Source organism: Panulirus ornatus, chromosome 15 (assembly GCF_036320965.1).
Source record: "Panulirus ornatus isolate Po-2019 chromosome 15, ASM3632096v1, whole genome shotgun sequence".
In the NCBI taxonomy this organism is placed as follows: Eukaryota; Metazoa; Arthropoda; class Malacostraca; order Decapoda; family Palinuridae; genus Panulirus; species Panulirus ornatus.
The window spans coordinates 57,692,036-57,704,888 of record NC_092238.1 but is presented as its reverse complement, the minus strand read 5'-3'; the positions used below and the strand labels follow the sequence as shown (position 1 = coordinate 57,704,888).

Here is a 12,853-nt window from a genome sequence, read left to right as displayed (position 1 = left end):
AATAGGGAGGAAAAAATCCTATATATACCAGAATCAACCTCTTCTTTTATCAAATAACTCTCACAGGGTCCTGTATGCACTGAAATTATTTTCTTTTAAGATTATATGCAACAATGATTAATCTTTTCACCTTTGCGGTGGTGTTGGCTGTGGTGGTGTTGGCTGTGGTGGTGGTGGTACCAGACGAGCGACGATGGCAACGTGACGACCAGCGAGCTGCGGTGGACACCGTCGGCGGCCGACGAGGGCAAGATCCTCTCCTGCCAGGCTGAGTCTCCAGCTCTCACCGCTCAGCCTCTGGTAGATGAATGGCCGCTCAACATATTCTGTAAGTCTCCTTCTTTAGTTAAAAAGCCACGAGATCCCTTCCCTGATCATCCCATAAGATATATAGATTTAAGTTATGCGTATACCTACCTGAGGGACATCACATTTGCAGAGTCTCGAAGAGAAATAACAATAATGTACATATCATACTTGAAAAGTGCAAGGAAATTTATAGAACGCCACTACTGAGAGTCTATGTAAGGAAAGACATCATATTTATCATATAAATTTCGTTAAGAACATACATTTGCTTTTATTATCATTATTACTATACACACACACACACACACACACACACACACATATATGTATATATATATATATATATATATATATATATATATATATATATATATATATATATATTTCTTTTTTTTTTTTATACTTTGTCGCTGTCTCCCGCGTTTGCGAGGTAGCGCAAGGAAACAGACGAAAGAAATGGCCCAACCCCCCCCATACACATGTATATACATACGTCCACACACGCAAATATACATACCTACACAGCTTTCCATGGTTTACCCCAGACGCTTCACATGCCTTGATTCAATCCACTGACAGCACGTCAACCCCGGTATACCACATCGCTCCAATTCACTCTATTCCTTGCCCTCCTTTCACCTTCCTGCATGTTCAGGCCCCGATCACACAAAATCTTTTTCACTCCATCTTTCCACCTCCAATTTGGTCTCCCTCTTCTCCTCGTTCCCTCCACCTCCGACACATATATCCTCTTGGTCAATCTTTCCTCACTCATTCTCTCCATGTGCCCAAACCACTTCAAAACACCCTCTTCTGCTCTCTCAACCACGCTCTTTTTATTTCCACACATCTCTCTTACCCTTACGTTACTCACTCGATCAAACCACCTCACACCACACATTGTCCTCAAACATCTCATTTCCAGCACATCCATCCTCCTGCGCACAACTCTATCCATAGCCCACGCCTCGCAACCATACAACATTGTTGGAACCACTATTCCTTCAAACATACCCATTTTTGCTTTCCGAGATAATGTTCTCGACTTCCACACATTCTTCAAGGCCCCCAGAATTTTCGCCCCCTCCCCCACCCTATGATCCACTTCCGCTTCCATGGTTCCATCCGCTGCCAGATCCACTCCCAGATATCTAAAACACTTCACTTCCTCCAGTTTTTCTCCATTCAAACTCACCTCCCAATTGACTTGACCCTCAACCCTACTGTACCTAATAACCTTGCTCTTATTCACATTTACTCTTAACTTTCTTCTTCCACACACTTTACCAAACTCAGTCACCAGCTTCTGCAGTTTCTCACATGAATCAGCCACCAGCGCTGTATCATCAGCGAACAACAACTGACTCACTTCCCAAGCTCTCTCATCCCTAACAGACTTCATACTTGCCCCTCTTTCCAAAACTCTTGCATTTACCTCCCTAACAACCCCATCCATAAACAAATTAAACAACCATGGAGACATCACACACCCCTGCCGCAAACCTACATTCACTGAGAACCAATCACTTTCCTCTCTTCCTACACGTACACATGCCTTACATCCTCGATAAAAACTTTTCACTGCTTCTAACAACTTTCCTCCCACATATTCTTAATACCTTCCACAGAGCATCTCTATCAAGGTGCAAGAGGTGAAAAAAAGGGCAAATGAGAGTTGGGGTGAGAGAGTATCATTAAATTATAGGGAGAATAAAAAGATGTTCTGGAAGGAGGTAAATAAGATGCGTAAGACAAGGGAGCAAATGGGAACTTCAGTGAAGGGCGCAAATGGGGAGGTGATAACAAGTAGTGGTGATGTGAGAAGGAGATGGAGTGAGTATTTTGAAGGTTTGTTGAATGTGTTTGATGATAGAGTGGCAGATATAGGGTGTTTTGGTCGAGGTGGTGTGCAAAGTGAGAGGGTTAGGGAAAATGATTTGGTAAACAGAGAAGAGGTAGTGAAAGCTTTGCGGAAGATGAAAGCCGGCAAGGCAGCAGGTTTGGATGGTATTGCAGTGGAATTTATTAAAAAAGGGGGTGACTGTATTGTTGACTTGTTGGTAAGGTTATTTAATGTATGTATGACTCATGGTGAGGTGACTGAGGATTGGCGGAATGCGTGCATAGTGCCATTGTACAGAGGCAAAGGAGATAAGAGTGAGTGCTCAAATTACAGAGGTATAAGTTTGTTGAGTATTCCTGGTAAATTATATTGGAGGGTATTGATTGAGAGGGTGAAGGCATGTACAGAGCATCAGATTGGGGAAGAGCAGTGTGGTTTCAGAAGTGGTAGAGGATGTGTGGATCAGGTGTTTGCTTTGAAGAATGTATGTGAGAAATACTTAGAAAAGCAAATGGATTTGTATGTAGCATTTATGGATCTGGAGAAGGCATATGATATATATATATATATATATATATATATATATATATATATATATATATATATATATGGTATGTATTTTGGGAAGCAACGATGGTATGTGTAAAAGATGCTTGTGGCATAAGAAAGGTAGGAGGTGGGTAGATTAGAAAGGATAGTGGGTGGTGGGGTAAAGAAGTAAAGTTGTTAGTGAAAGAGAAAAGAGAGGCGTTTGAGCGATACTTTCAAGGAAGGAGTGCAAATGATTGGGAGATTCATAATAGAAAGCGGCAAGAGGTCAAGAGAAAGGTGTAAGAGTTGAATAAGAGGGGAAATGAAAATTGGGTGAGGGAGTATCATTAAAGTTTGAGGATAATAAAAAGATGTTTTGGAAGGAGTTTAATAACATGCGTAAGACAAGAAAACAGATGGGAATATCGGTCAAGGGGGCAAGGGGGGAAGTAGTAACAGATAGTGATGAAACGAGAAGGAAATGGAGTAAGCATTTTGAAGGTTTGTTAAATGTGTTTGATGAGAGAGTGGCAGATTTTGAGTGTTTTCGTCGTGGTGGTGTGGGAAGTGAGAGGGTCAGGGACAATGGTTTGGCAAATAGGGGAGAGGTAATAAAAGCTTTGTGTAAGACGAAATACGGCGAGGCGGTGTGTTTCGATGGTATTGTAGTAAATTTCTTTAATCAATTGGGGTGACTATTATTGACTGGTTGGTATGAATATTCACTATATGTATGGACCAAGGTGAAGTGCTTGAGGATTGTTGGAATGCATGCATAGTTCCATTGTACAAAGGCAAAAGGGATAAAGGTGAATTTTCAAAATACAGAGACATAAGTATGTTGAGTAATCCTGGGAAACTGTATGGGAGGTTACTGAATGAGGGTGAAGGCATTTACAGGAAATAAGATAGAGGAAGCGCAGTGTTGTTTCAGAACTGGTGGAGGATGCGTAGATCAGATGTTTGCTTTGAAGAATGTGTGTGAGAAATACTTATAAAAACAGATGGATTTGTATGTAGCAGTTATGGATCTGGATAAAGCATATGATAGGGTTGATACAGATGCTTTATGGAAAGTCTTAAGATTGTATGGTATGGGAAGTAAGCTTCTAGAAGCAGTGGAAACTTTTTATCAAGTATGTAAGGCATGCGGACGAGTAGGGAGAGAGGAGAGTATTTGGTTCCCAGTGAAGGACGGTCTGCGGCAGGGGTGTTTGACGTCCCCATGGTGGATTAATTTGTTTATGGAGAAGGTGGTTAGGGAGGTAAATGTAAGAGTCTTGCAGAGATGGGAGAGTATGCAGTCTGTTGGCGATGAAAGGGCTTAGAAAGGTAGTAAGTTGTTGTTCGCCGGGTGGCTGAATCGGTTGAGAAATTGCAGAAGTTGGTTACTGAGTTTGGAAATGTGTGTGAAAGGAGAAAGTTGAAAGTAAATGTGAATAAGAGCAAGGTTATTAAGTTCAGTAGGGTTGAGGGACAAGTAAATTATGAAGTAAGTTTTAATGGAGTATAATTGGAGGAAGTGAAGTGTATTAGATATATGGGAGTGGACTAGCAACGAATGGAACCACGTAAGCGGAAATGGTTCACAGGATGGGGGAGGGGTGAGGGTTGTGGGAGCGATTGAGAAATGTGAAAGGAGAGAACGTTATCTCGGAGAGCAAAAATAGGTATGTTTGAAAGCATACTAATTCCAACAATGTCATATTGGTTGCGAGGCATGAGTTATCATAGATATGGTTGTAAGGAGGAGGGTGAATTTGCTGGAAATGAAATGCTTGAGGACAATATGTGGTGTGAGGTTCTTTGATCGAGTAAGTAATGAAAGTGCGTGGTGGTAAAAAGAGTGTTCTTGAGAGAGCAGAAGAGGGTATGTTAAAATGGTTTGGACACATGGAGAGAATGAGTCAGGAGAGATTGACTTAAGTGGGTGTATGTGTCAGAGGTGGAGGGAACGAGAAGTGGGAGACTAAATTGGAGGTGGAAGGATAGAGTGAATAACACTTTGAGCGATCGGGCCCTGAACATACAGGAGGGTGAGAGACTTGCAAGGAGTAGAGTGAATTATAGCAATGTGGTATACCAAGGTCGACGTGCTGTCAGTAGACTAAACCAAGAAACGTAAAAAATCTTGAGTAAACCATAGAAAAGAGTGTGAGTCCTGGATGAGGGTAGGAAGCTGTTGTTTCAGTTTATTACACCTGACAGCTACAGACTGAGTGTGAATGGATGTGGCATACTTTGCCTTTTATCTTGGCGCTACCTTGCTAAAGCAGGGAATGACTATGATATTTTCTGAGAGGTTGGGTAGCGCCAGGAATAAATGAAGACAAGTAAGTATGAATATGTGCGCATATATATATATATATATATATATATATATATATATATATATATATATATATATATATATATATATATATATATATATATATATATATATATATATATATATATATATATATATATATATATATATATATATTCCTGGTTGGGTAGCGCCAGGAATAAATGAAGACAAGTAAGTATGAATATGTGCGCATATATATATATATATATATATATATATATATATATATATATATATATATATATATATATATATATATATATATATATATATATATATATATATATCCTGGGGATAGGGGATTAAGAATACTTCTCACGTATTCCCTGCGTGTCGTAGAAGGCGACTAAAAGGGGAGGGAGAGGGGGGCTGGAAATCCTACCCTCTCGTTTTTTTTTTTTTTATTTTCCAAAAGAAGGAACAGAGGGGGCCAGGTGAGGATATTCCAAAAAAGGCCCAGTCCTCTGTTCCTAACGCTACCTCGCTAACGCGGGAAATGGCGAATAGTTTAAAAGAAAGAAAAAAAAAAAAATATATATATATATATATATATATATATATATATATATATATATATATATATATATATATATATATATATATATATATATATATATATATATATATATATATATATATAACAATGGAAGTAAGGGGAGTGGGGGAGAAATGGGATGTATTTAGGGAATCAGTGATGGATTGCGCAAAAGATGCTTGTGGCATGAGAAGAGTGGGAGGTGGGTTGATTAGAAAGGGTAGTGAGTGGTGGGATGAAGAAGTAAGATTATTAGTGAAAGAGAAGAGAGAGGCATTTGGACGATTTTTGCAGGGAAAAAATGCAATTGAGTGGGAGATGTATAAAAGAAAGAGACAGGAGGTCAAGAGAAAGGTGCAAGAGGTGAAAAGAAGGGCAAATGAGAGTTGGGGTGAGAGAGTATCATTAAATTTTAGGGAGAATAAAAAGATGTTCTGGAAGGAAGTAAATAAAGTGCGTAAGACAAGGGAGCAAATGGGAACTTCAGTGAAGGGCGCAAATGGGGAGGTGATAACAAGTAGTGGTGATGTGAGAAGGAGATGGAGTGAGTATTTTGAAGGTTTGTTGAATGTGTTTGATGATAGAGTGGCAGATATAGGGTGTTTTGGTCGAGGTGCTGTGCAAAGTGAGAGGGTTAGGGAAAATGATTTGGTAAACAGAGAAGAGGTAGTGAAAGCTTTGCGGAAGATGAAAGCCGGCAAGGCAGCAGGTTTGGATGGTATTGCAGTGGAATTTATTAAAAAAGGGGGTGACTGTATTGTTGACTGGTTGGTAAGGTTATTTAATGTATGTATGACTCATGGTGAGGTGCCTGAGGATTGGCGGAATGCGTGCATAGTGCCATTGTACAAAGGCAAAGGGGATAAGAGTGAGTGCTCAAATTACAGAGGTATAAGTTTGTTGAGTATTCCTGGTAAATTATATGGGAGGGTATTGATTGAGAGGGTGAAGGCATGTACAGAGCATCAGATTGGGGAAGAGCAGTGTGATTTCAGAAGTGGTAGAGGATGTGTGGATCAGGTGTTTGCTTTGAAGAATGTATGTGAGAAATACTTAGAAAAGCAAATGGATTTGTATGTAGCATTTATGGATCTGGAGAAGGCATATGATAGAGTTGATAGAGATGCTCTGTGGAAGGTATTAAGAATATATGGTGTGGGAGGCAAGTTGTTAGAAGCAGTGAAAAGTTTTTATCGAGGATGTAAGGCATGTGTACGTGTAGGAAGAGAGGAAAGTGATTGCTTCTCAGTGAATGTATATATATATATATATATATATATATATATATATATATATATATATATATATATATATATATATATATATATATATATATATATATATATATATATATATATATATATATGTAAATATATATATATATATATATATATATATATATATATATATATATATATATATATATATATATATATATATATATATATATATATGTATATATATATATATATATATATATATATATATATATATATATATATATATATATATATATATATATATATATATATTTCACATCGTTCCAATTCACTCTATTCCTTGCACGCCTTTCACCCTTATGCATGTTGAGGCCCCGATCACTCAAAATCTTTTTCACTCCATCCTTCCACCTCCAATTTGGTATCCCACTTCTTCTTCCCTCCATCTCTGACACATATATCTTCTTTGTCAATCTTTCTTCACTCATTCTTTCCATGCGACCACACCATTTTAAAACACCGTCTTCTACTCTCTCAACCACACTCTTTTTATCACCACATATCTTTTTTACCCTTTCATTACTTGCTCGATCAAAGCACCTCACACCACATATTGTCCTCAAACTTCTTATTTCCAACGTATCCACCCTTCTCCTCACAACTCTATCTATTGCCCACGCCTCGCAACCATATAAAATTGTTGGAACCACTTCACTTCCTCCACTTTTTCTGCAGTCAAACTTGCCTCCCTATTGACTTGTCCCTCATCCCAACTGTACCTATCAACCTTGCTCTTAATCACATTTACCCCCAGCCTTCTTCTTTCACAAACTTTACCAAACTCAGTCACCAGCTTCTGCAGTGTCTCACCCGAATCAGCAATCAGTACTGTATCATCAGCGAACAACAACTGACTCACTTCCCAAGCCCTCTCATACACAACAGACTACATACTTGCCCCTTTCTCCAAAACTTTTGTATTCACCTCCCTAACAATACCATCCATAAACAGATTTAACAACTACGGAGACATCACACACCCCTGCCGCATACCGACATTCACTGAGAACCAATCACTTTCATCTATTCCTACTAGTGCACATGCCTTACATCCTCGATAAAAACCCTTCACTGCTTCCAGCAACCCGCCACCTACACCATATACTCTTAACACCTTCAACAGAGCATCTTTATCAGCTTTATCATATGCCTTCTCCAGATCCATAAATACAATTCCATTTGTTTTTCTAAGTATTTCTAACATACATTCTTCAAAGCAGACACCTGATCCACACATCCTCTACTACTTCTGAAACCACACTGCTCTTCCTCAATCTAATGCTCTGTAAATGCCTTCAGCCTCTTAATCAATACCCTCCCATTAAATTTCCCAGGAATACTCAACAAATTTATACCTCTGTAATTTGAACACTCACCTTTATCCCCTTTGCCTTTATACAATGGCACTATACATACATTCCGCCAATCCTTAGGCACCTCAACATGAGCTATACATACATTGAATATCCTCACCAACCAGTCAACAAAACCCTTTTTAATAAATTCCAATGCAATACCATCCAAACCCGCCGCCTTCCGGCTTTAATCTTCCATAAAGCCTTTACCACCTCTTATCTGTTTACCATATCATTGTCCCTAACCCTCTCACTTCGCACACCACCTCGACCATAACACCATATATCTGCCACTATATCATCAAACACATTCAACAAACCACTCTATCGTCTAACACATTCAATAAACCTTCAAAATACTCACTCGATCTTCTAACATCACCACTACTTGTTATTACCATCCCATTAGCCCCTTTCAGCGATGTTTACATTTGTTCTCTTATCTTATCCACATTATTTACCTCCTTCCAAAATATCTTTATATCCTCCCTAAAATTTAGTAATACTCTCTCGCACCAGCTCTCAATTGCCCTTTTTTTCACCTCTTGCACCTTTCTCTCTACCTAGTTTAAAAAGAGAGATATACATCAGTATACGTATGTAATTGGGAGAGATAGCCAGAGAGCGCTATTGGATTACTTGTTAATTGATAGGCGAGTGAGAGACACTTTTTGATGTTAATGTGCTGAGAGGTGCAACTGAAGGGGTATCTGATCATTATCTTGTGGAGGCGAAGGTGAAGATTTGTAGAGGTTTTCAGAAAAGAGGAGAGAATGTTGGGATGAAGAGAGTGGTGAGAATAAGTGAGCTTGAAAAGGAGATTTGTGTGAGGAAGTACCAGGAAAGATGAGTGCAGAATGGAAAAAGGTGAGAGCAAAGAACGTAAGGGGAGTGGGGGCGGAATGAGATGTATGTAGGGAAGTAGTGATGGCTTGCGCAAAAGATGCTTGTGGCATGAGAAGCGTGGGAGGTGGGCAGATTAGAAAGGGTAGTGAGTTGTGGGATGAAGAAGTAAGATTATTAGTGAAAGAGAAGATAAAGGCATTTGGACGTTTTTTGCAGGGAAATAGTGCAAATGACTATGAGATGTATAAAAGAAAGAGGCAAGAGGTCAATAGAAAGGTGCAAGAGGTGAAGAAAGTGTGCAAATGAGAGTTGGGGTGAGAGAGTATAATTAGATTTTAGGGGGAGTATAAAGATGTTTTGGAAGGAGGTAAATAAAGTGCGTAAGAGAAGAGAACAAATGGGAACGTCGGTGAAGGGGGCTAATGGGGAGGTAATGACAAGTAGTGGTGATGTGAGGAGATGGAGTGAGTATTTTGAAGGTTTATTGAATGTGTTAGATGATAGAGTGGTAGATATAGATGTTTAGGTCGAGGTGGTGTGCTAAGCGAAAGGGTTAGGGAGAATGATTTGGTAAACAGAGGAGAGGTGGTAATAGCTTTGCGGAAGATGAAAGCAAGGAAGGCAGCTGGTTTGGATGGTATAGCAGTGGAATTTATTGAAAAAGGTGGTGACTATGTTGTTGACTGGTTGGTAAGGACAGTTAATGTATGTATGACTTATGGTGAGATGCCTGAGGATTGGCGGAAAGCATGCATAGTGCTATTGAATAAAGGGAAAGTGTATAAAGGTGAGTGCTCACATTGCAAAGGTATAAGTTTGTTGAGTATTCCATGGAAATTATATGGGAAGGTATTGATAGAGGGTAAAAGCATGTACAAGGCATTAGATTGAGGAAGAGCAGTGTGGTTTCAGAAGTGGTAGAGGATGTGTGGATCAAGTATTTGCTTTGATGAATGTATATGAGAAATGCTTAGAAAAGCAAATGGATTTGTATGTATCATTTATGAACCTGGAGTAGGCATATGATAGAGTTGATAGAGATGCTCTGTGGAAGGTTTTAAGAATATATGGCGTGGGAGGCAAGTTGCTATAAGCAGTGAAAAGCTTTTATCGAGGATGTAAGGCATGTGTTCGAGTAGGACCAGAGGAAAGTGATTGGTTCTCAGCGAATGCCGTTTTGCGGCAGGGGCGCGTGATGTCTCCATGGTTGTTTAATTTGTTTATTAATGGGGTTGTTAGGGAGGTAAATGGAAGAGTTTTGGAGAGAGGGGCAAGTATGCAGTCTGTTGTGGATGAGTTGGCTTGGGAAGTGAGTCAGTTGTTGTTCGCTGATGATACAGCGCTGGCGGATGTTTCGGGTGAGAAACTGCAGAAGCTGGTGACTTAGTTTGGTAAAGTGTGTGAAAGAAGAAAGCTGAGAGTAAATGTGAATAATACCAAGGTTCTTAGGTAGAGTAGGGTTGAGGGACAAGTCAGTTTTAAGTTGAGTTTAAATGGAGAAAAAGCTGGAGGAAGTGAAGTATTTTACATATTTGGGAGTGGATTTGGCAGAGTACGGAACTATGGAAACGGAAGTGAGCCACAGGGTGGGGGAGGGGGCGAAAGTTCTGGGAGCGTTGAAAAATGTGTGGAAGGTGAGAACATTATCTCGGACAGCAAACATGGGTATGTTTGAAGGAACAGCGGTTCCATAAATGTTATATGGTTGCTAAGCACGGGCTATAAATAGAGTTGTGCGGAGGAGAGTGGATGTGTTGGAAATGAGATATTTGAGGTCAATATGTGGTGTGAGGTGGTTTGATCGAGTAAGTAATGAAAGAGTGAGAGAAATTTGTGGTAATAGAAAGAGTGTGGTTGAGAGAGCAGAAGTGTGTGTTTGGCATGGTTTGGTGACATAGAGGAAAACAGTGAGGAAAGATTGAGAATCAGGATATATGTGTAAGAGGTGGAGGGAACGAGAAGTGGGAGACTGAATTGGAGGTAGAAGGATGGAATGAAAAAGATTCTGAGCGATCGGGGACTGAACGTGCAGGAGGGTGGAAGGCGCGAAAGGAACAGGGTGAATTGGAATGATGTGTATACCGGGGTCGACGTGCTATTAATGAGTTCAACCAGGGCATGGGAAGAGTCTGGGGTAAACCATGGAAAGTTTTTTGGGGCCTGGATGTGGAAAGGGAGATGTGGTTTTAGTGCATTATACATGATACCTAGAGAGTGTGAGCGAATGTGGCCTTTGTTGTCTTTTCCTAGCGCTACCTCGCACGCAAGCGTGGGGGGGGGGGGGGGGGGTCATTTCATGTGTTGTGGGATGGCGACGTGGATGAATAATGGCAGCATGTATCAATTATGTACATGTCTGTATATATGTATATGTGTATGTATGTATATATATGTAGTCGTTCAGATATATAGGTATGTATATGTGCGTGAGTGAACGTGTATGTATATACATGTGTATGTGGATGGGTTTGGCCATTGTATCGTCTGTTTTCTTGCGTAACCTCGGTAACACGAGTGGCAGCGACAAAGTATGATATATATATATATATATATATATATATATATATATATATATATATATATATATATATATATATATATATATATATATATATATATATATATATATACTATTTTTAGTTCTTTCAAACTATTCGCCATTTCCCGCGTTAGCAAGGTAGCGTTAAGAACAGAGGACTAGAACTCTGAGGGAATATCCTCACCTGCCCCCTCCTCTGTTCCTTCTTTTGGAAAACTAAAAAAAAAGAAAAAAAAGGAGAGGATTTCCAGCTCCCCGCTCACTCCCCTTTTAGTCGCCTTCTACGACACGCAGAAAATACGTGGGAAGTATTCTTTCTCCCCTATCCCCAGGGATAATATATATATATATTTTTTTTTTATATTTATTCTGCTTTGTCGCTGTCTCCCGCGTTTGTGAGGTAGCGCAACGAAACAGACGAAAGAAATGGCCCAACCCATCCCCATACACAATGTATACACACACACGTCCACACACGCAAATATACATACCTATACATCTCAATGTACACATATATGTACATACACAGACACATACATATATACCCATGCACACAATTTACACTGTCTGCCCCCATTCACTCCCATCGCCACCTCGCCACACATGGAATACCTTCCCCCTCCAACCTCATGTGTGCGAGGTAACACTAGGAAGAGAAAACAAAGGCCCCATTCGTTCACACTCAGTCTCTAGCTGCCACGCAATAATGCCCGAAACCACAGCTCCCTTTCCACATCCAGGCCCCACACAACTTTCCATGGTTTACCCAAGACGCTTCACATGCCCTGATTCAATCCACTGACAGCACGTCATATATATATATATATATATATATATATATATATATATATATATATATATATATATATATATATATATATATATATATATATATATATATATATATATATATATATATATATATTTTTTTTTTTTGTTTTTAATTTTCCAAAAGAAGGACCAGAGGGGGCCAGGTGAGGATATTCCAAAAAAGGCCCAGTCCTCTGTTCCTAACGCTACCTCGCTAACGCGGGAAATGGCGAATAGTTTAAAAGAAAGATATATATATATATATATATATATATATATATATATATATATATATATATATATATATATATATATATATATATATATATATATATGTATATATATATATATATAAATAAATATATATATATATATATATATATATATATATATATATATATATATATATATATATATATATATATATATATATATATATATATATATATATATAT

General features: G+C 38.8%; 1 protein-coding gene across 1 annotated transcript in view; it reads left to right on the top strand.

Annotated features, from left to right (window-relative positions):
- LOC139753639 (kin of IRRE-like protein 2) overlaps positions 1-12,853 on the top strand; it is a gene marked incomplete at its 5' end in the record, with an annotated part of 622,394 nt that overhangs the window by 336,748 nt on the left and 272,793 nt on the right. Inside the window, one exon of the mRNA XM_071670248.1 lies at positions 184-328. Coding sequence (XP_071526349.1) covers positions 184-328 — 145 coding nt within the window. The remainder of the gene's footprint in view (positions 1-183; positions 329-12,853) is intronic.